The sequence below is a fragment of the Typopeltis vanoorti genome, chromosome 17 (assembly GCF_054136105.1).
Source record: "Typopeltis vanoorti isolate ZY-2024b chromosome 17, IOZ_Tvanoo_1.0, whole genome shotgun sequence".
Lineage (NCBI taxonomy): Eukaryota > Metazoa > Arthropoda > Arachnida > Uropygi > Thelyphonidae > Typopeltis > Typopeltis vanoorti.
In genome coordinates, this window is record NC_143565.1 from 99,720,954 (window position 1) to 99,745,962 (window position 25,009).

The 25,009-nt window shown below is 35.4% G+C and overlaps 1 protein-coding gene and 1 non-coding gene across 2 annotated transcripts; one reads left to right on the plus strand and one right to left on the minus strand.

Moving 5' to 3' along the window:
* Positions 1 to 279: 279 nt before the first annotated feature.
* On the minus strand, positions 280 to 361 carry TRNAS-UGA (transfer RNA serine (anticodon UGA)). Its single transcript has one exon. It is a non-coding gene; the product is annotated as a tRNA-Ser (tRNA).
* A 6,350-nt stretch (positions 362 to 6,711) lies between these two features.
* On the plus strand, positions 6,712 to 23,187 carry LOC150097689 (cytochrome P450 2J4-like). Its single transcript, XM_090406825.1, has 8 exons — positions 6,712 to 7,050; positions 11,029 to 11,153; positions 16,570 to 16,676; positions 19,673 to 19,974; positions 20,173 to 20,288; positions 20,681 to 20,936; positions 22,297 to 22,484; positions 22,806 to 23,187. The coding sequence occupies exons 1-8, from the start codon at positions 6,800 to 6,802 to the stop codon at positions 22,982 to 22,984; spliced, it is 1,524 nt and encodes a 507-aa protein (XP_090262951.1). The 5' UTR covers positions 6,712 to 6,799; the 3' UTR covers positions 22,985 to 23,187.
* The last annotated feature ends 1,822 nt before the right edge of the window (positions 23,188 to 25,009 follow it).

The following is a 25,009-nucleotide window of genomic DNA, read 5'->3' on the forward strand; positions in this document are numbered from 1 at the left end:
CGAATTGATAGTATAATAAGCCACCAATCAAAATGTGGAAAGGGAAACTGAATCCCCCCCACGAGTATTTGATATGTTAACATTCCAATGTAGAATGAAATCGGTCCATCAAGGCAATTTTTATGCACAAGGTCTTATAAGCTCTGCGCCATTTCTGGTAATAACAATGAAAATCGAAACGTCTCAGACTTTTGTTAATTAATCAGAATAGAAAAATTAATTTTTTGGTGTGAACAGCCTTATAAAAAAAAAGGGCATTTTTTCTTGAAAAATAATATCCGCAGCCGACAGGATTCGAACCTGTGCGGGGAGACCCCAATGGATTTCAAGTCCATCGCCTTAACCACTCGGCCACGACTGCTCTGATTGTCAACCTACTTTCCAGACTTATCATTATTAGAAAAGTTCTACATATTTGTCCAAATTTATTCCTTTCTTACATTCTTCATATATTCATATCTTTAAAACATCACTGATGCCCTAAAAATTGAGTAAAAAACCAACAACATCATAAAAAAAGGCTACTCCTAAAAAATTAGGAAAAATAGTCACATGGAAATTTTTCCAGAAATAATATCTATTGAAAGAAATAATTAGATAAATATCCAGTAATGTTTTATAGCCAAACAGCAAAACAATATACTCTGTTTTGCTGTTTGGCTATTAAAAAAAAGGTACAAAACTGACCGAAAATTACCAGAATACGAGCTAGGATTACTTAAAGGACACAAACTTTTGTCAAGAAGCGTATATTATTATTATTATTATTATTATTATTATTATTATTATTATTATTATTATTATTATTATTATTATTACGGGTATCTCCATAGAGTCAGTAGACTCATTGCGGAAGATCCAAACTAGCAAAACAATATCTGTCATATCTCTTTTTGAATTCATTTACAGACGAAGAGCTCACAACTAAGTCAGGCAATGAATTCCACTCATTCACCACCCTCCAGGCAAAAAACCTTGTTCTGACACCTTTGTTAACCCACTCTTCTTTAATTTCCAGGGATGACCACTTGTTCTTCCATCACTATCACACAGCTGAAACATTTCCCCTGCATCAATCCTATAAAACCTTTTCAGTAATTTAAATGTTTTTATCATATCACCTCTTCTTCGCCTATCATCCAACCTCTGCAATCTACAAGCTCTCAATCTATCAATCTAGGGAGCATTTTTTACATCACTCACCAAATTGGTCACTCTTCTCTGAACGCTCTCCACAGCCTCCTCATCTCCAAGGAATCCAGGTGACCAGACCTGAGCACAATAATCCAAATGTGGAAGTATCAACGCTTTATAAAGGGAATAATAACCTCTTTATCTTTGGATGTCAATGTGTTCCTCAACACCAAGTAATCCTATGTGCACCTTAGCAATGTGCACATAGGATTGTGCACCATAGCAATGTGCACACCTTAGCAATGTGCACATCTTGGACACCTTAGCAATGTGTCCTCTGAACTTCATCTCCCTATCTACCAACACCGCTAAGTCCCTAGCCTCATCAATCTCTTGGAGTACCTTTCCATCAATGTACTACACAGCTGGTAATCTTTTAATCCCAAAATGGATGACTTTACACTTTTCCACATTGAACTAACATCCATTATCTTTTGCCCATTTTACCACCTTATTTAAATCATCCTGCAAACTTTCAACATCAGCTTGATTTTTTTATTGTGCTGCCCAACTTTGCATCATCAGCAAACAACTGAATATCTCCCCATAAGCCATTGTCGTCTGACTGAAAGTCTTATTTTCCATAAGTCTCTTGGTCGGTGTCAAAAAAACTTAAGTAGTAAAGAAAATAGCGTGAGAGGTTTTAACATCAATTAGCCAATAATGCTGAATTACATTGCCTTGATTAACCAACTTTCCTTTTTCTTAATAAAATGAGAAGAAAAAACATGTGAAAAGGCTTTAAAAAATAATAAAGATAGTTATCCAGATTTCATTTAATTTGCAGACCTTTTTTCAATTAAAAACGCATTTGCAATAATTTCATTGCGTCGTTGTTGTATTACTCAAGCCTTTCTCATGAACTCCAAGTCCATCAGGTGTCGCTACTGCAGTAACTCTTTATTTAAATCGTATGTATTCATGTTTTTGAGAGGAAAATCGAAGCATCTGGAGAAAAATGAACCTCAAATATCAATAGTCAATCTATTATACTAGGAAACACTCTAGTGGGAACCGAAATGAGTTGTTCTCTTTCTACATTTGGTCTTCAATAGGAGTGGCTTGTACCTTTCTCATATTTATAATGCCTTTCTTGTATTTCCTCTCATCGATTTATTTTTCTCTCTGCTTTTATACATATACAAAATAAAAAATAATAACAATAACATGTTCAATAGTGCTAATTACATATTTTCAAATATCTCGTCAAATTAGTATTATCCTTGAATGTTCGAACTACTTTTAATAATTCTTATTGATAATTTATTAGTAATAATAAGAGTAAACACTAATATCAATAACATATCCATACTAGTTAATTACTAATTAAAGGATTACCTAACTGGCAGTCAAAACACAGAAAAACCTTTACGTCGATTAGCAACACAGGAGACAATTCCTATAACAATCCTTCTTAGTCCTAGTATGATAGAAACATTAATCCTATTATATCAACTAGTACTTCTCTAGTGACTAAATTTACACACATACACTTTTTTTATTTTCATACTATAAGGTTTTATTTTTATAATTTTATAGTGGTACTTTCACCGTGCTCAATGAACAACTCAGAACTTGTGTCATCATTGAGCTGAGCTTCACTGAGACTTTTCTGAGCTGACCTTTAAATATATTCTCTAATCCATATTGTAACAATAAAACTATTATTTATTACTATATTCGGCATGAAACTCTTTGAGTTTCTTACTCGGCTATGAAACAATATGGGATGTAATATCCCTTAACTTAAATAAGTTTATGTCGCCGAATTGAAGCCTTTGGCTCTTCATATAATTAATAATATTATTTATTATTTTTTATCTATAAGGTCATAAACGTTTATTTTTTCTGAAAGATTTTCTGGTTCACACAGGGGTGGCGTTCTCTGATATTACTTATGAAAGGAATTAAAATACAAATAAGGGAGAGAGAGAGAGAGAGAGAGAGAGAGAGAGAGAGAGAGAGAGAGAGAGAGAGAGAGCGCACAAAGAAATGTGACGTTTTTACAATAAAAGTAGGAATTAACTCCAGTGATCATATAAGAGATTATAAAAATTATAAGAAAGATATACAAGAAATATTAGAGCAACAAACTTACCAACCTACTTTACGCCCCCCCCTCCCCGAGTTAAATCAAGCATTTTATAGGTCAAGTTAAAAATAAATGCGTGTCTTCGCAAAGGATAGATAATCCCATTCTCTTCCTCCTCGCTATCCTCTAATTTGGCAAGGACAACAGCAGCCACACAACCCACAGCGCGTGGGAACAGACACATCCATCAATTATTCATGACTTGAGAAAGTGGCACGAAAACAAAGCTTCGTGTGTTGTAATTCATTGCAACGAAAACGTTATTTCAGAAACATGCAGATAGAGCGAAAATTTGAATTGAAAAGTTAAACTCACCAAAAGGGCACGCGCATGTAAAGTTTCTCAAAGTGTTTTTGAGATTATGGAGTTTTTGGTGTCCTTTTATTTTTCACTTATTCGCTTTTTTTTTCTTTTGTTAAGAGGACTGCAACATACAACTTATTAAAATAAAAATGCATCCTTTAAAAAAAAAAAAAAAAAAAACCTCTATTTCTGCATGCTAAAACATCATCGACTAAATCATTAATTTATATATTTATGAATCTTGAACACAATTAAAGATTAATGATTTTAAAGATTATTAAAAGATTACTAATTATTTTTAATTTTTAATCGATCCATTTAATGTAGAAAGTAATCATCATCAATTTTTTGATATGTGCCTTAAAGGGGGTGTTCAGGCTACTACGACAGCTCTACATGATTAAGTTTTCATTATAATTAAGCTCCTATCCACACTTTACCTCCAAATTAGTCTATTACTTGTCAATATTCCAATATTGCATATTTAACATTTCCTACTTCTAAGACACTTCGAATTGAATCAATCCGCCGACCTAAGTCATCCGATGAGTCTTGCCTTAACCTTGCCTTACCCATATTCTACTTAAGTGGCCACACACACCTTAGATAAGTTCTGCCCACACATTCTTGAATGTTAACGATGTCAAATTCCTTTCTTATATCTTCATTTTTAATATGATTCTTCCAATGATGTCATCTGGTCAGTCCCCTAATTTTTCTTAGAACCACCCTCATATCTTTGGTCTCTAGTCTTTGATAAAGTCTTTTATTTCTAATCCAACTCAAAATTGGTTTGAACACCGTCATATATACTGCTCGTTTGGTGTTTTGGGTAATTTCTCTCTTCTTCCATATATCTTTATTTAGCTGGCTACCCACATACCAGTTTTGCTTATTCTGTTGTCTATTTCCAGATTTAACTTGCCAACTTCACTAAATTATTTTTATGAATTTTTATTGTTGATTTTCATTCTAAATTTGTTATAGCTGTTTTGAGATCTAGTCAGAGAACCTTGAATTACAATATCATCTGAACAAAGCAAAGAGGTAGGTACGATATCTTTGATTCAATACCACTTTCTTTCATAATGCAATCCATATAGATAAAGAATAAAACATGAAATAGTGTGCACTTTCGTTTTACATCTGATTTCATATCAAATATTCTTTCTGTATTTATTTCAGTTTCTAACTGCTGACTTACAACTTAAATATAGACTATATATTGCTCTGCATAATGTTACATTTATTCCAAATAACTGTAGTGTTTTGAAAAGTTTTCTCTAGGCACCTTGTCGTATGCCTGCAAAATCGACAAAATCAAAGTAGATACTTGTCTTATTCTCTTGTCTCTGTTTCTATGGAAAGTCAACTGCACATGAGCCAAATATTTATTATGGCAATCGACAGCACAGCTCAAAGAGCCTATGTAGTTCTTTCTTTCTTCACGATGCCCTTTGGCTAGAAAGATCTGAGTTTGAATCCCGTCTTGGACTTGAAGAACCTTAATCAGGTTTTTTAATCCGGCTTTAAAATTTTTTTTAAATGGTTTAATAACTATTTAAAAAATGGTTATGGAAACGAAAGATACTTGGGAGACTGTGAACCTTAAGACTCTGTCAGAATTACTGATGAATAAATGAATTCAACAGCTCAGCTAGATTTGTACAATGAACGTCGTGACTGGCCTGTAGGGAACTAGAAGCTGATGACTAACAGTACACCATCTTTCAGTCGGATAGGGAGAGTGAAAGATAACTGAAGATCCCCTTATACTAGTGCATCATCCTATAAACTCTGGTGGTAGTGATGTAATGATTTCGAGCTTTCTCCAGGTATGAACTATGACCTTTGGTTGTAAAGAGTAGAAAGATGAACACCGTTGGATATGCAAGATTTCTGGGTAATGTGAGTAATGCAAAGCTTCCTGTAATGTGCCACTTTTATGGAATTAAGAAGTCCACCCTATTTTTGAGTAGGACAGTGTGCTGTGTTAAACTGAAGATGCTTGGGGGATTATTTAAAAAGAAAGACATGCAAAATTTTGACTAACTTACACAGATCCTGATCTTTGTTCACAAGAACCCTTTGGAAGCGAACAACGTACGCGCGAACTCAACACACACACACACACACACACACACAGAAATTTTAGGAACAAAATATGCATAGATAGAAAATTCCTAAATGGTAGATGAGTATAGTTTGAAAGTTTTGTCTGAAAAAAACGCGATCAGGTTAGATCGGAAACCTGCTGATCAAAAACTTTTCAACTGCGGCCCATAACATAGTTTTGAACTCATTTACATGGGTTAGAAAGAAAAAAAAACGGGAGTGTTGAGTAATTATTTCGGAGGTATTGCTACAATTTACTTTAGTGGGAAAAATCTAAATTTTTTGCTGAACAATTGTATAGTACAATAGGGAACCAAGAAAGTAAAATAAAAATAATAGAAATAAATCCTCTAGCGTCTTTTATTCCCGAAAAGAAGTAGACGGAGCTCCTTTAGCTCCAACTTTTTGAAAGTTGGTGAACAATCATTCTGTATCGTTCAGCTCAATGAGAGGATGCACAAGCTATCAATGCATCAAGGTTTTTCATGAGGGAGAGATCATGACAGCCAAACGAAAGCATCGTGTCCATAAACCCCAACGCTCGTATCGTCGTGTGTAAGAGTATAAGTTACTCGGTGTATTTTTTAATGCAAAGTTAAAAACAGGTTTCCTTGGGGAAAAAAAAAAACTTATAGTAGCTAGATCGACTAACTCGGGAGATGGCTGAAGTAAAGTCTAGAAAAGTTATAATTCTTCGGGTGATGAAAGCAAACCCATTTTGCAGTTTTTATCATTTTATATTAAACACAACTCCTGACCATTTCTAAGAGACACAAAAAGTGAAATAAAACGAGAAAGCTAATATATTTCCGAAATTATTTGATGCATGATTTACTGACGAAAGGGAAGCGATCCCTTTCACCAATAGAATAAGATGCCACTTATCAAGAAAGGGCGTTTTACCACAACATTATAAAGATATATCAGATGATGACAAAGTCCAGCTTTTAGATAAGAGAAAATGTTGCATCGAATCAATTCAGATCTCAGTAAACACTCGAAACACGTGCCAGTCATAATCAAATTGAAAAGTGCTCTTGAAAATAACAGTATCACCGCTGAAGGCTACGTCAGCTGTATACAGAAAGAAAGTTAATGACCATGTTGCTACAGTTGCCTAAATTCGTTCAGGATTTTTATGCTTGGGCTGATGAGAATACTTTTTCTGCTGCGTTGATTCTTTCCTGTATTGTTTTAGTAGTTGGAAATCTGCTGCTTAATCTTCAGCGTTTGAAGCGTCCTCCAGGACCTATTGGACTTCCGTTTGTCGGTTACTTACCGTTTCTTACTCAGAAACCGTATCTCAAATTAGAAGAACTAAGGAAAAAGTATGGCAGTGTCTTCAGGTAAGCTAGTAATGTATGTTTCTTTTTTTTTAGTTTCTTGAAGAAACATGTATAACAGCATAACGACAGTCGGAGTTTACTTTTTGATATACGAACTGTATGCAGATCACACTTAAGATCAGACATCTACATTCTGAATGTAGTGAAACCACCCAAACAATCAACCTAACAAATGACAACCAAATCCCATATAATACTCATCAGTAAACGGTTTTCAATATTGAGAATAATCTTTGAAACCTCAGAGTAGCAACGACGTAGTTATAACTATTTGAAACAAGGTTGGTCGATTGACAGAGCCTCTGCTACTAATGGCTCACGCAAAAAGTTAAGCAAGTTTGAGCGCGGTTAGTAGTTGAGTCGTTGGACTCCTTGGAGGTGTCACAATAATAATAATAATAATAATAATAATAATAATAATAATAATAATAATAATAATAATAATAATAATAATAATAATTTACGGTCCTGCATGAGATCGTTAGAATTCAAAAGTGTATGGCAGCCGTGCTGTCTAGCGTGGGACAGCAAAGTGCGCGCGTTCCAAGAAAATCTTCACGCGTGTGACCTTTAGTGCGCGTGCCTTAAGTTCCCCAGCCCTGACCTAGACAATCTTTATCATCACTGACTTATTAAAAATTAAACAGTTAGTGGTAAGCTGTTATTTCAGTCTTTTTTATGCGAACTTGTTACGTTTTTTCAAACACGAATGCTATGAACTATTGATTGTACGAGCTTATCCAGACCAGGATTTTACAATGCGTATATGGGATATAACAGTTAAATGGCCTACGTATTATATTCTAATGTCCTATTCTAATATATGTAACAGATGGCCAGGCCTGTGGTAGCGTTCATGTTTCCATAATATTATCATCCCTCAAACGAAAGACTCTAAGTTCAGTTCAATTTGCTATCTAGAGGACTTTTCTAGGTCATTCTTCAGTCCCGAGTTGGTAGGTCATGGACACAGACAAGACAAGCAGATTTTTTTTTTTTTGGTGAAAATTCAGTTTTTTAAACTCGCAGCTCAGATAAATCGACCATAGGACTCACATCATTCCAGACAATAAATGAGAGTTAGGGTTTAGAATCACGAGAAGAGACAGTGGTCTGCAATAATTTGCCTCCAGGTCATTCATAATCATTCTTAACTAGGAGTTCAACTACTGGATGGCTATGTACTAAATAAACTTGAATCTGAGTACTAAAATTTAGTACTGAAAATTTTTTGAAATTTAGTACTGAGAACTAAATAAACTTGAAAATTGGGAGCTAAGCCTAATTTCTCAAAGTCAGCGCTATGGAAGCTCCAGCTGCTATCTTTGGAGAATAAAAACAAGGCGAAAAATGATTCATTATATTTTTACTAGGGGGATTCTCCCCCTGACGCCTAAGGCGCCCAACCCCCCGTGTTCCAGACTGGTAGGCCGATTCTCCTTGAATTCTGATGACTCTACGCTCAGGGTAGCCCCTGAGTTTCAAAACATTTCAAATGACTTGATAAAAACGTTACACAAAAACGTTACAAAAACATTACAAAAAAAAGTCACTAAAACGTTACAAAAAATTACACAAAAAAGTTACAAAAACATTACAAAAAGTTTCAAAAAACGTTACATAAAAACGTTACACAAAAGCGTCACACAAAAACGTTACAGCCTACATCCGTTTCAAGCCGACGTCACATCCGTTTCCAATTTCAGCTTATCATTTTATAGTATAGAGTAAATTTCATGTAGTAAAAATTCTTTGGTATCTCGGTTCACAGGCATTTAAGGATTTAGTGATGACTTTTGTTTTGTACTTAAAAGTGTCAAAGCACTTAATATTTTAATATTTATATATAGACCGAAATGGTGTATGACCACTAGTCACTTAACGCGTTTGATTTTAGAGCACCGGATATGTAAACCGGTAATGTTGTTTATTGAATTCAACTGTCCATACCGACCACGAAATTAGAAACCTTTATGCAGATGATGTAAAAGTCACTTAAGCAGCTGATATGAAAAATACTTGGTCATATGCGTTACCATGTTCTAGGCAACTATTTAGGAATATTGCTGGTCAGTAATTATCAAAAGTGTTGACTACAACGGGAAAAACAAGGATCTGTCGGAGATCGCTAAAGGGCGTGTTGTTGGTGTTCGTCTGGCTGGAGCCACGAATTTGAAAACAGCAGAGCTGATTGGTTTCTCGAAAGTTAAAATATCTCGGATGTTTAATCAGTTGGAAAATAACCCACATTGCTTGTCTAACTGGAGTCCTAAGATAATCTGTTAAGAAAGAGATCACCGCAATCTCAGAAAGCTGGTAGAGACAAACGGAACTTCATGTGTCCAGCAATTGACCGAAGCATTTAATGAAGGCTGTGCCCCCACCCATATCTTACGAAACTATGCTGGAAGGGTGTCCTCCAAAGAAAATGTGAACATTATTGCCGATCAAGTCCATCCTACAATGTTGACTTTTTATCCAGCAGGTGACGGTTTTGTTTCATGGACAACAATGCGCAAGAATTGCGCATCCTCGCGTCCATCGACCAAGAATTGTTCAGCAGTGATTGAGTGAGCATGACAGCGACTTCCACCATCTTCCCTGGCGACCAGAAATCCTGGATGTGAACTTTATTGAGAATGTATGGGACATGTTATAAAAGCATATCCGGAGAAAAGTCCTCTTCCGTTAAATCTGAGAGAGTTAAAGGACTATGGTGAACGCGTGATATGTTGTAGAATTAGATGCAATCCAATACCTTATGAAATCTATTCCAAACCACATGCTTTTAATTGCGACCAATTTGCAAGTGATGTCAATTTCATTATGAGTTGTGCAATTAGGAAACTATAATCATTTTGGACTGTACACATTTATTTATTTATGCGAATCCCACCCATGAAAAGTTGTACACCTATATTTCATTAAAGTTTAGTATTAGGAGTGGGTTAAGGGATGGAAAATCCGGAACTCCTACTCTTGAGAAGAAATATGAAACATTTTCACCCGAAACTAAGGCTATGAGATTAGTGTATTATTTAAAAAAAATTGTGGGATGTTCTTCTGGCTGACCTGTTCGTTTTACGGGATAAAAAAACCCGCATTTCTGTGTGAAAGAAAACCTTCATACGAGACAAGCTAGCTCACCTTCATCTGCGTTGTAAAGTCCTTAAAAAGATTTTCTGCGTCTTATACGGGATTGTAATCTGAGTCTTTTCAACCTATCAACTGAGCTATGGAGGTTTCCTCCAGTAAGTAGTTTTAGTCATAGAACAAGAAATGAAATTCGTTTCCCATCTGAAGATATTCACAAAGATGAATGTCGTCTTCGAGGTTTGAACATTCTTCTGCCTGGAGAGCGGATTCACTAATCTCTCAGCCAACCAGACCACAAAATATGTGCAATCTTTATGATCACCAGTTTATTGGCATCATCAAGAAAAACATTGACCAGTTCAAGAAACATTGACTACCACAAAAATGCTGCAGTATGACCTCTTTCGATGAAATATTGTTCCACTATGTCATTTTATGCAATCTGAAATAACAACAGCACTAAACTAGAAGTCAGTTTCATCTGTAATTAATGGCATTGCTCACTTGAGCATTGCAGCTTAGGAAATCCGCAAAAAAAGTTGCAAATTAATGATGAAGCTGATTTCTAGTTTAGTGCTGTTGTTATTTCAGATTGCATGGTTATCCTTTGTGATAACTGCAAGTATCTTCAGCTAATCTGTCTGTTTTTGTGGGAGGAAAATTCACCACCTGCTTATCAAATACTGAAATGCTGAAAATGGGTTTTCAGCATTTCTATATTTTTTAGTCTTGCCAAGTTGCGTTAATAATGTAAGTCGAACTTGAACAAGCTTTATTCCTTAGTAGAGTACTATTTTAATAAGTAATTAGTTACTGTCTTTGTAGAGACCAGCGGCTTTACATCATTATCATTTTATTTATTTATTTATTGTCTTTTTCAAGCTTATACATCGGAAGTCGTTATGTGGTTGTTCTCGCAGAGCTTGACGTTATAAAAGAAGCTTTCAATAAGGAGTCCTTTATTGGCAGACCCCCAGGTTCTCCTTTAATAGAGGAAGAGGTAGAGAGTAAGTATAAATGAATATAGTTTGGTAATAAAATGTAATGTTGAATATCTACACATTTTGACCTTGCTTACTTTGTCCTTGTTAGAAGGATTATAGTGGTTATCATTGTTATCACTGTTTTACACACTTTGATATATAAAAGTATAAAAAGTTTGTCCTGCAGATTCTTCTTATCACAATCTTTTTCCCATTTCTATGGCTACAATAATATCACACAGCAAACTGTGCTAACAATGCTAGAAATCAATCTTACTTCGAACTGTTAACGTATGGATTTGCATTTAGTATTCAGGTGATTTCTAAGTATAATCAAATCATATCTAAATTATTCTAATTATTTATCAATCAGGCAATACAAATTTTCAAACACTAGAATTTATGAATTTCAAATAATTAAAATTGATACAGTCCCTTTTATTCTTCGACAATGAACAAAATATGGACATCAGAAACTTTGACAATTGACATTTGTGTCTTTAGAGGTGAAGCAAGATGCTTTTCATATTCCCCACTATCTGTTGTGGTTACAGTGAGGGTGAAATTTATAAGCAGTTTGCTCGCCCTGAATGGGCATGGAGATTATGCATCGCTACAGGAGGTTAAAATAGCTTTTGGTCTTCTATGTTTGAATATGTCCGTTGCCTCGTATGCTGCAGCTCGCTGAACCAAATCGTTGGGGTGTATGGACATCTTTAGGAAGAACTTAGATGCTAAAGTTTGTAGGAAACAGAAAATATAGGGAATATTTGTATCTCTATGAAGTCGATTGTTTCTAACATACCACTGGGCGTTCAGAATCATTCTCAAGCATTTGTTCTGCACTCGTCGTATTTTGATAATGTTAATATTAGAGGTGTAGCTCCAGGCTGGAAAGGCGTAGGTGATTATAGGACGAATCGTCATCTGGTATAGTTGCAATTTGATTCTGTTACTTAGCTTGCTATTTCTATTAATTAGCGGATAGATTTGAGTGATGGCTTTAGATGCCTTTGCGCACGTAGACTTGATGTGTTAGTTGAAAGATAGCTTTTTGTCGAGAATTACACTCAGGTATTTTGTTTCTGTCTGCCAGGGAATTTTAGTATTGAACAGTAATACACCCCCTGCAGGAGATATTGGCCTTTTCGAGAAAAGAAGGGCTGAGCTTTTTTGGGGGGTTGACTTCCAGTCTCCATTTGGAGAACCAACCCTCCAACTTTAGAATGTTTATTTGAATCTTTCTGGTAATGAAATGGAGTCAGGGAGATCTGGTTAGTATTGCTGTATCATCCGCATACAGGACCAAAATAGAAGACATCGGATTGTGCTGGATGTCCGACATGTATACAGAAAAGAGCAATGGAGCTAGTAGGGATCCCTGCGGCATTCCAGCAAAAATATGGCGCTGGGATGAGGTAGAACCATTGATTTTGACTTGTATTGATATATTCTGAAAATATGAACAGATTAGATGAACCATTTTAGTGAGATACCGGATGAGATAAGTTTGTGTAGGATTCCGAAATGCCAGATTTTGTCAAATGCTTTGGATAGGTCTAGAAAAACAGCTCTGTGCACTGGAGCCAGTTATAGCTGCTGGTGATGTATTCCACAATTCTGTGGATTTGCTGGGTAGTATTATGGTGTTGCCGAAAACTGAACTGTTCTTTCGAGAGGATGTTTAGGTCATCTACTGAGGTTTGGAGTCGTGAGACTGACCTTCTCCGCAATCTTGCCCAGGTTGGAGATAAGACTGATTGGACGATACTTTTGCAGTAGGTGTGGTTCCTTGCCTGGCTTATGTATAGGGATTACATCAGCCAGTTTCTAGGTGGAAGGAAAAGAGTGAAATCTTAAGATTGCATTTATTATAATGGTCAGGTGCACTACAGCTTTTCGAGGCAACAGCTTGATCACCTTATTGGAGATGCCGTCTGGTCCAGGAGCTTTATTGTTCTTTAGTTTTTTAATAATATTATGTAATTCAACAGGTGATGTGGGTGCAATATTGTCAGCACTGCTATCAGGAAGTTTGAGTGGTGTCTGACCTGTCTGTGAATTTTGTATATATGATTGAAGTCTAGATTTCCATATGCAGGTTTGCACTGCTCTTCCAAATTTCTTGCCATGGCCTCCGCCTTGTCCGCATCAACGTGTACAAGGCCCTGGGGAAGAGATTTGCCTTTGTTTTTGATGTTTCTTAGTAATTTCCAGAGAGAGAGAGAGTGATCAGTAGGCGAGATAGAGGCTAATTTGTCTTCCCATAGATGGTCTCTGTGAGCCTGGAGTGCATCTCTCACAGCTCCAGTAAGTGTGTTTAGATTTGTTTTCTCTTGTGGCGCACGAATGTTACGAAATTTTTTCCTGGCTCTGTTTTTTTTCCCTGATCAAGTTCATGATGTCTTAAGGCAGACGACCAGGCTTGCGGACAGATTTGTAGAAGGTGGCTACCGTTATGATGGAGTTAATTAGTTGGGAGAGGCTTGTAATTGTAGATTCTATGTCTTCTTTTGTATGTATGTGAGGAACAGGGCCAATACTATCCGTGAGCACTTCCGACAATCTTTCCCACGATATATAGGAGTGAAGGGGAGGAGACAGGTATTCTTATCTTCCTATCTGAAGTAGTATTGGGTTGTGACCATATGACAACTCATTTAATGATCTTAGGCTGTATTGAAGATTAATTTCCCGCAGGATGGCTATATCCAGGATGTCCGCAGTTCCAAACGTACTAAGATGAGTTGGTTCGGTGGGGCCTGCCACAACAGCATTGTGTGATCCTATGAAGTTGGAAAGGATGCAACCGTTCTTCTGTTGGTGGATCTGCAATTCCATGCAGGATGCGTGGAGTTCAGATCCCCGGCTATAACTGTGGGTTCTTTGACGCATAAGATGGCATTTAGTTCAGAGTGTAATAGAGTTTATAGGGGTGGGTTGTAAGCAAAGTATATTTTCAGTCTGCCACCCGAGCTGGTGAACACCTCCATGCCAGTGATCTCAAGATTAGTGCTTGGAGGGTTGGTCACAGAACTGTGCTTGATGTAGTTTTTAATGAAGATGGCAGTGCCACCACCACCTCTGCAGACCAATCTGTCATTTCTGTATAGGCGGAAACCCCTTATTTTAGGATTACTGAGGGTCTTAGATGAGATTCGCTGATTAACATAACATCTGGTTGATATCTGTTAGTGAAGTCTTGAAGCTCCAGAATTTTGTTTCTTAGGCCATTTGCATTCCACGCAGTGATCTGCGAAGAGGCTGGAATAAGTTTGTTTCTACTCATCAATTAGCGCTGTGAGGATGACCTGTGTTTCGCGGAGAAATCTTTTGTTGGAGGCTGAAGTCATGCTACAAGACTTCAGCTTTGACAAGCTGAAGTATTGTAGCATGTTGGCAAGAGAGAGACTATAGTAACAGCTGTTAGGTTTGTAGATGCTGATTTGTTTGTATGGGCCACGTCAGCATAACTTCTTGTTTGCTTTTGGTTCACTCTATCTTTGAAGGTCTCTTACTGTGGAACTGAGCCTCTGGCTGTGGTGCAGGGGCCGCTGGTGTTCTTGTACTAGAGGAAGAGGACTGTTTGGTTGATTCCATCGGTCTATTTTTTGGGTGCTGAATGCATACCTTGTAGATGGCAGAATGGGGACCACCGCAATTGGCGCATTGAGCCGGGGTGGTTTTTGGCTTTGTGCAGATATTGGTTGGGTGGCTGTCCCCACATTTCAAAAATTTAAATTCCGCTTTACATAATTTCTGGGCATGACTAAACTTTTGACACCTATGGCACGGCCCAGAAGATGCCCTTTTTCGGAGTGGCTCTGGTGTGACAATGGGTCCGCAGATTGCTTTCAAGTTGTAGATATTTTTATATATGCTATGGATCTCTACGAGGACTAACGGCATGGGAGATTTGTTGGATCTGTACATTCTGCTGACCTTAACAGGAGGTAGATCTTGCAAATTAAGATCAGCCACTATATCTTCTGTATCAATGTCTTCACAGACGCAACGGAGGACCACTTTTAAATTTTTATCCGAGCTGAGCGAAAAGGTATGATATTGAATACCTCTATTGTCCATTTCTTTTGTTAGTCGGCTGTAGTCTATCACCATTGCAGGATATATCTTTATTCCTTCGTCCACATTTTTGGCCTTTACATAGCCAGTGTGTAGGTTGGACATTGTTGATCTTAAAGCTTCCCATCTCTGCTTCTCTCGTAATATAATCGGAGGCACCTTTTCTCTGGGAGAAGCAGTGGAGTCCGAAACTTGATCGTGTTGTTCCTTTATATTGTCTTTGAGTGGTTCATCTATTGTTCTCCGCTTTTTGCGTTCGCGGACTTCTTGAAAATCAGAAATAGTGGGGTTTGCCGATTCTCACTGATCTTCCATAATCTCAGCGTCAACGTCTATGACACTTGCCGGGGGGAACGTATCATAAAGTTTCACCTTTCCTGGCCAATTTTTGTTGAGCAGCTCGCCCAGTCTGATAAATTCCCGATATACTTCTTCAAACGTTGTCTCGTTCGGCTGCTGTTCCATATCTGTCAATGTGGAGCTTAAAAAAAACAGAAAACTGCTTACCGTGCAGTTGTAGTCTTACCGGCATTGCTGCAGGACTCTGAACTGTTTTGATAAGAGCACTGATTCAAAATTGCATGATCTTAAAGACACATAATAAATAATAAACGCAAACCAAAACTCAAAACCCATTAGACATTTTTTTTCTGACGTCCATATTTATTCCAGGCAACTACCGCCATCTCACCTCGTAAAGAATAACACTAGATATTATTGTCCGAAATAGTGTTAGTTCTTTGATTTTTGTTGAATTATTACGGGATTAAAACGCAAGTTTCCAGGAGGAAAAGAATTCTACTTGCCCTCACAGAGATCAACTAACTTCGTAAATGGTCGAAGAAAGGCTAAGAGACAGTTCCTTTAGTCAGTGATTACAATTGAACTCACGCGATTCTTTGTTCGGGCTGCCTAGATGCAAACGCCATTTCCACAATGCTATACTAGAGGAAGAGGACTGTTTGGTTGATTCCATCGGTCTATTTTTGGGTGCTGAATGCATCCCTTGTAGATGGCAGGATGGGGACCACCGCAATTGGCGCATTTAGCCGGGGTGGTTTTTGGCTTTGTGCAGATATTGGTTGGGTGGCTGTCCCCACATTTCAAAAATTTAAATTCCGCTTTACATAATTTCTGGGCATGACTAAACTTTTGACACCTATGCTTTTGTCGTTGAAACAGTCCTTGAAAAAACAGAAGAATTAGAGAAGAATTGAATGTGGATTTTACAATACTAGAAGACTCTTTAGATTACATGTTTTAGTAAGTATGAATTTAATTGTAGCAATTTTTTTCCCATTAAGTACAGCATTTTACTCCACACTGCATATCAAATATTTACATACATTTTCATTAGGACTTGGAGCCATCAACGGACCACAATGGAAGGAACAGCGAAGATTTTCATTGCATATGTTACGTGATCTTGGTCTTGGAAAGAGTAAAATAGAACATCACATCAAGGTAGAGTATATCCTTATATTTTCATTTTAATTTCGTTTTGTTTGTCATTTCTAAATGTCTGTTTAAATTACGATAACAGGCAGTTATCATGATGAGACGTCTTTTGTCAGTGAGGATCTCCAAAATAACCTCATAAAAATAATATATAAAGAGAAACGAACAACAATACGAGTATTAGGGTTCGGGGTCACAAGTGGGTGGTAGATTCCTAAAGTCGCTCCTTGATATATTCAAATTAATTGGCCATTATAAACTTGAATATCACTTACGACTAAGAATAGAAACTGTCTTACTAATGATAATCAAAAAAATTTTGCCTACTACCTTTGGAGAATAAAAAGTGTCAGATTATTTTTATTTATACATGTATTAATTTAATTCGCTTTATTGAACTTTATTTTTGTTTGTAAAACGTGTTCAATCATACTTGAAGCATCGTGTTCGTTATCTGTATATCAAAGTTAATACTGGATGGGTTCTCGTCATATTCATTTTTATAGGTACAATGGACATCACTGTACGATATATCCATGCCATTGGTGACATTGACGTTGTAAATATTTGGTTGTGGCACTAAACATGCACTCTGATATCGCTTTGAGCAACGATGACCCATTATCAATGTTATTATCTTAAACGTTGAATAAAATGAATGCAAGACATTTGTGTAGTGTTAAAAATATCGTCAAATGTGTTTTCACTGTTTTGTTACCAATACCTCGTCGTTCACTGCCTTCATTTTCACTCGGATGACCATATAGATATCCCTATGCATTGCATGGGCAATAACCACGCACGTTGTTGGTAAAAGTAATCACAAAAGCGTTTGCCTTCAGACAGTAAACACTGTGCCTTTTGGATACGTAAACATTATGCCTGACTATCTGATGATAATCAAATGATATTTAATTTTTCACCAAATATGTCGTTTTAATATTACAGTATACCACGGCGCTTGGCCGCACGAAGGAGGATTTGGTTTCGAGTCTAGTCGGCCACTAGAGGAAATTTTTCTAAGCCTTTTTTCGACCGGTTCCCGAGTTAGTCGATTTCTGGCACGGGCAAGCGTGTTTTTCCTCCCGGAAACTCGGGTTTTTCGTCCCGTAAACTCAAGAAAATCGACCGTAGAACCCACATTATTTCAGACATTAAATATATTGTGTTAGGGTTAGGGACCACGAGATGGCGGCACATTTGAGCCGTCTCTCTTCACCCTGTACCGCTTAATTAGTGATATCCTTGGGCCATCTATCTCTGATTGGGTACCAGTGGAGATTGAACTGCCCACTAAGTCTCCAAAAGTTAGATAGGGCTAAATGGCCTCGCCTACTCCCCGTATACGGGAATAAAAAGGCGTTAGATGATTTTTTTTTATTATTATATCGAGAATTTGTTGAAATGTTTGGTTGTAAGATCATTTAGTTACTATTAGCTTTTCAAGCTAATAGTAACTAAATGATATACTAAATTTTTAGGAGAACTTACTCTGAAAATCTCTTGAGAGGAGATTTTCAGAGTAAGATTGGAGATTAATCTTGATATACAACCAACTGTTTCTTTTTTTATTATGAGTTTGCTTCTATTAGAACAACTTTATTTAGTCATGGTTTAAATTAGTGCAATAGATACCATGGTTCTCAGTGTGTTGGTTTGACATATATGGAAGTGATAACATAAAATCAAATTAAAAAAAGTATTGCTTGTATATGTTTTTATTTTCCAGAAATATTAACATTACTTTATAACTGAGTATTCAAATGTTTTCTTAAAATATAAAATAGGTTTAAAGCGAAACGAAAACGTCAATCTGCTAATTTTTGTCGAAAGAACAGTATTTACTGCTTAGATGGACAGACGTAGATTAAAACCATATAAAGGATGCAAGTATACTCTCCGGGAATTTTCAAGAATTTAACTGATTTAGTCTCAGACGAAGTTATCCGATTTTTTTTTTTTTCCTTTATCAAGGACGCTCAAATTCATCACAACACAAACAGACAAAAAGGCAGGGAAGACAGATAGGCTGACAGACACGCGTAACATCTCATGGCTTTAGCTGCTTTCACATTAATTCTCCACACTGAAATCGAAATTTCTAATTTTCCCTTCTGTGCTGATTACTTTGAAAGATTTATTCATGTTTATTTTAATTATTATTATTATTATTATTATTCAGGCTTGAAATGATCGCTTTTGAAATGCGTGTTTACATTCTCGGTTTTAGTTATGGCTTTCTCTCTATGTGTTCTTAGCGTCTAACCATTTCATAGTTCTTTAAAAATATTGGTTAAATTCTTTTTTTTTTTTTTTCAAAGAATTTCTTCGAAGAATTTTTTGAAGGCATTCTAACATATGAAAGTATGTTGGAATATTAAAATATTAAAAGAGTTAACTGTTCGGGGATGAAAAATTGGAATTTTTTGAAGGCACAAATTACTATCTGCTGTTTCCCTATGTGTGACCATATAACTCACATTCACGATCAAGGTTTTTCCAATCAAAAGGAAATTGGAAAAGGATTTTTCAATCTTCTTACTAAATTCGATATGGAAAGATGCTTTGTTTTATTAAGTTTGTAATAAATGTTGAATTAGTGGAGTCTGGGAAAAAAAGAAGGGATCGATATTTTACTTACGTAAAATACCGTTGAATAAATAGGCGATCAATAATAAATAATTATTGACTACGTAATCATCGTTAAAATCAAACATTATAATAAAAATTCATTTTACAATATTATTAGCAATGCAGATCAACAATTCGAATTGATGGTAACAATTTCTCCTTGGCCTAATTTAAATTTGATGATTGGCACTTAGAACGTCTTCCAAAATATGTCGAGCGATCTCAATTTTGGTTTTAGTCAGTTTTTGATCCAAAACGAAACAAAACGAAAATTAATGTATTCCGTGTTTAATCCAACTGCTTAATTATTAATTATGCTATGACCTCATATGGGTAATTTATTTCATAAAGCGATTTGTTTTATCTTTTAGGATGAGATAAGCGAACTGTTGGACCACATGAAAGAACTCAAAGGCGAACCAAATGAACTACGAATTTTGCTTTCGTCTAGTATGTCTAATAACATTGCATCACTTTTGTTCGGCCACAGATGGCACCACAGTGATCCTAAAAGACGGATGTTAAACGATATTTTGTTAGAAATTGCACAAAATATTGGTCCCATAGCAATTGTTAACTTCTTTCCACTCGTTAGAAAAGTTCTTACGATCATTCGACGGGACGAAGTTCGAAGATTTGTGAATACTATTGAAAGATTTAGAGAATTTACGCGGTAAGTGGTTCAGATTTCTATGCTATGTTTACAAAGTAATTTAGAAAAAAAATTATTATTATTAAAAGCTTACATAATTACAGATAAAAAAGCAGATAAAACCGAAAAACTAAAATTTACAATATCAACAACGGTGATGTAAGTGTTTATTACTTATACGAAATGTAAAAATTTGATTAGTATTTATATTGATTTTAGGGAAGAAATTCAGGAGCATAAAAAGACATTCGATGCTGATAATATTAGAGATTATATTGATGGTTACCTTCTAGAAATAGAAAACAAAAAGTCTGATCCAAGTACAACTTTTAAAGGTAAGTCAATAGATGGAGAGAGAGAGAGAAAAGAGAGCTCTGTACACGAAAAAAAAAAACATTCATCCTGGTTGGTCAATTGAGCTTACTTAAAATTTAGTGCATTGAAAACACCTGAAACCGAACATCAATTCGTTACTATGGCTGAGTTATTCGCAATATAGAAATTTCTATCCTTTTTTTTCACTTTGCACTTTTTGCACTCTGCACATAAATAAACTTATCTCACCTACGCTACTAACGTACTGTTGTTTTGCAACCTTACACCTAAAAAAAAGGAAAAACTCTTAAAATGGTAATCTCATTGAAATATTTCATTGTAGGGATGGAACATTTACATTTAAAATGATCTCATCAGTGAATAATTAATTGTCTCAAACTCATTTTTGCAGAGATTGTGCTGACGGCTTTGGCCGGAGGATTCTTTGGGGCTGGCAGCGAAACTGTAAGGACGACCATCGAATGGATTATTTTGACAATGGCCGCTTTTCCCGAAGTTCAAAAACGCGTTCAGGCAGAAATTGATAACGTGATGGGACAAGAAAGAATGCCGTGTTGGACCGATCATCCTCAGATGCCATACACACAAGCAGTAATCATGGAAATTATGAGATGGAGGACCATCATTCCTGTTAATATTCTGCGATAGTAAGTGCATTTCAATACTGTGAATTCATTCATGTTTATAGCAAAAAAAGTTTAAGTGAGAAAAATAAAATTCTCCACAAATGTCTACGATTACCACTAGTTGTGGCTGATTCAATACTATTTACGTACTTTAAGCAAGTTCCAGACTGGATTTATAGGAATCTTTATCCAGTCTACGTTTTTCCACTACACATCTCGTCTATATTTGTCTTCACCATCCTTCAGCTCTTTGTATCAAACAAGATAAGAATTAAAATGTTCAAATCATCATCTTCAAAGTGACCTTCTAATACTATTCTGTTCTGATCTCTGAATATGTCAGAACTATATCCAAACCTTTATCTTCTTCTCTCTTCCGTTGCTTCTCTTTTGATCAAATGCAGACTGAGCCACGGAGGCTCTAAGCCAATGGTCGCCAAAGTGGTCGATTATCGATCCCCAGGGGTCGACATAATATTGTTAGGGGTAGATTCGGGCTTATGGGTCGATTAGGGGTCGATAGAAAAATATAAGACATCATTGTACGGGTAATATTTAATTCGGTTAATTTGGATTACCTCCATCCTGAATGACAACGCAATTAATAGTGAATCGTGGGAACAGTCACATGAAGAGCACCTGTAAGATGGAGCAAGGTCATGAAAATAGTTAGAGACCAATATCACTAGTAATATCACTAGTAATACCAGTGATATTACTAGTGATAGTAATAGTAGTAGTAGTAATAGTAATATAATAATATATACTATATTATACATACAATAAACACTGTAACTATAAAATAAACAATCTAAAAACTCACATAAGCATCTTCTTTTGCTTGTCCTATTACGTAATAGTAAAATAGAGGGGATCGATAAAAAGTCAGAAACTCTTGAAGGGGTCGACGGTCAAAGAAGTTTGGCGACCCCTGCTCTAAGCGGATGTTTACGTAGAAAAATTACAGATGGTTTCAGAGCGTATAATCACAAAATTAAAATTAAAAAAAATTAATTAATTAATTAAAAAAAATAAAGATATACTTAAAAAGGTGGCAATGCTTTTATTTGTATTTCGAGACACAATAAATTGATTTGAAATTTTGTTTGTTTGTTGCTGTTATTTTTAGAAAATAAAAAAATATACTATTGGATATATTTAACAGATTCTCAGATATTTTAATTTTTATTTTAATTTTTTTTTATTATGTTCGAAATGCTGTAGTTTTGAATGTTATTTTGTTTCATGCCTTCTATTGTGTAAACTTCGGAAAGTACTCAAGCTACCAATCTCAATATTGTTTTTAGGAAGTGTAGTTGTTGAAATGGCAAAAAGAAATGATAGTTTAAAGTATAATGTTATTATTATGTTGTTCTTTCAGCACTATCAACGATACTACAGTCAAGGATTACCACATCCCTAAAGGTACGATCGTTTTAGCAAATATATGGTCATCCCATTACAATCCGGAGCATTGGATCCTTCCAGAAATGTTCCGTCCAGAAAGATTCTTGACAGAAGATGGCAAAGATATTATCAAAACAGAGCATTTTATTCCATTTTCCATCGGTAAGAAAATACTAATATAAGAGAGTGTTATATGAGCTGTTTTAATCCTTATAAAAGAAAAAAAGTCTCCGAACTTTTCAACTGGTATGGAATACCAGTTAAAAATGATTAACTATCTTGTTTATAGGCAGAAAACACTTTCTACCATCTCATAATACCTGGTTATCCGAATAAGAATTAAAGAATAAAATAAATCAAGTATTAATCAAGATAATAAATACGTTTTTAATTTTATTATTATTATTTGAAATTTCGAAGTTTTTTTTTAAGTTTTTTTTTCTTTAATATATATTCAATTATTTATTTATTTATTTTTCACAGGAAAAAGATCCTGTCCTGGAGAACCGCTTGCTAGAGTTGAAGTTTTCCTCTACTTCACTTCCATCCTACAAAAATTCAACTTGGTGCTGCCACCTGGTGACAAACCTAATTTCGACGGCAATCTTGGAATTTCTCTTCAACCAAAGCCGTATAAAGTCTGTGCAATTCCTAGAACGTGACGACAATGAATTGATTGTTTCAAAAACAGTTTGAGTGAATAGAAACGGGTTCATGTGATTTTGTTTCGTGATTAAATAATCATTACATCGATGAATAATGTCATATAATTTGTTGTTTGTTGTTATCTCTTCATCCTACTTAGATCTTTCCATAGCACCACACCACAAAATTTGAAAATAAAAGTTAAAACGTGTTGAATGTCTTCGTTGTTATTTTGGTTTTATTTATGTAATATAAACAGATATTTTGAGGAAATGTCATCAAAAGCTGACATTTCCCCAAAAGTTTGAATCATTTCTACATTAGATAAACGTGTTCACTGCCTCATCAGTGAAGAAAGTTAATTTAATTTGGCCTTGGCATCCATAAGTTTGGGAAGCAACTAAACTCCATCCCTTGCTTGATAAGCGAGACGAAAACATACATCTTAAACTTTTTTTTTTGGTGTTCTTCTTTTCATCAATATTATTAAGACTTTTTGTGAGAGAAATAAGTGAACTGATTCGCTGCAGTAAAGTTCTGAATTTATAATTAATTAAATGCACAACTGTTTCGCTAGTAAATGTTATTAAATATTTAAAATTTTTTTTTGTTTTTCAAAACAGTGGCAATATTTTTCCTGTGGAGGTTTGAATCCATTTCCATAAATACGTGATGTATCATAGTCAGTGATTAGACCCTTATATCCATTCCATTTTTTTTAATTGAAAACTGAAGGATAGCTTTTTTATATTTTCCGTAATGATACAACTAGAAAACAAATATTAGCAAAAAAACAAATATTTATGTATTAAACTCAAACAGCGACATTACTACTAATTTAAAATGCTAAATAAAATGTTTAAAACTCTTCTTTGTCTATCAAAAAAAAGTACTTGAGCAAAGTCATCATGTTTAGCAACTATATCACATAGATGATTCTTTTTAATATAAAAAGATGGAATGTTAATACATTAAACAATCTTTCCTTTACACATGACTAAGTAAACAGTGATAATCTCAATGATATTGTAAAATATTTTCTTAATTATTATATCTAAGTAAAAAAGTGCAAGCTCCTGCATAGGAGCTTTCACATTCTCCTGTGAAAGATCCTATGCATGTTTTACAAACATCCATGCCTTACGCGAGATTCGAACTCGCAGCTTGTGGGAAATTAGGAAGCAATTGTTGACAGCATCAAATAACCTCTTGGACTGCTGTTCCTATCAGTCCATGAGGTTATTTGAGTTTGTAGTTGCCTGCCAAAATGTTACAGCACTTTGGAAGGCGATTACAAACCATTTCATTTATTATTTAAGCTTTACAACAATAAAAAACTGTTGCATCATGCCATTTAACTGTGAAAAGCATGATGCAACAGTAATTGAAATATTTCAATGGTGAGTTACAATTGTCATATTACAAGGGACTCCCAAAAAAGTAACTAAACAAAAGTCATGTGGAGATTTTGGTAGGAATATAGAAGATAAATATTACAAAGTGGCATAATGTTCTCGGGGCTATTAAAAAGGTTGGGACTGAAAAAAAAGTAGTGTAAAATCAAATGTTATAAATGGCAATACGAAACTGAAAGATGTTTCTGATATCTGGAGTAAGTAGTTTAAAAGATTGCCGATTGAATCAAGCAGTGACAGCATGGTAGTAGAAGATACTCGGCAGAAACGTGGAAGGCCAGCAGGAGTAGATGACATTCGCAGATACAGTAAGATAGTTTTGATATTAAACGAGGTGTGAGACAAGGGTATACATTATCTCCATTGTTATTCATCATCTATATTGATCGCATTATGAAGGAAAGTGTGGTATTAATCCTGATTTCAAAATTAGAGTTATTTACTTTATGCACATGATGTTATACTTGCAAATAAATCTAGTACAAGTTTGCAGGATTTCCTGAACTAAACTAAATGACTGTTGTAATGAATATGGTATGAAAATCAACAATAAAAAGACAAAGACAATGAAAATAGAAAGAAGCACCGAAATCATCAACTGTATTTAAATGAAAAATAAGTAAAACA

Coding starts and splice junctions, on each gene's coding strand:
- LOC150097689 (XM_090406825.1), top strand. CDS start 6,800: ATGACCATGTTGCTACAGTTGCCTAAATTCGTTCAGGATTTTTATGCT. Junction 16,677..19,672: donor AAATAGAACATCACATCAAG/GTAGAGTATATC, acceptor TTTATCTTTTAG/GATGAGATAAGCGAACTGTT. Junction 20,289..20,680: donor TCCAAGTACAACTTTTAAAG/GTAAGTCAATAG, acceptor TCATTTTTGCAG/AGATTGTGCTGACGGCTTTG.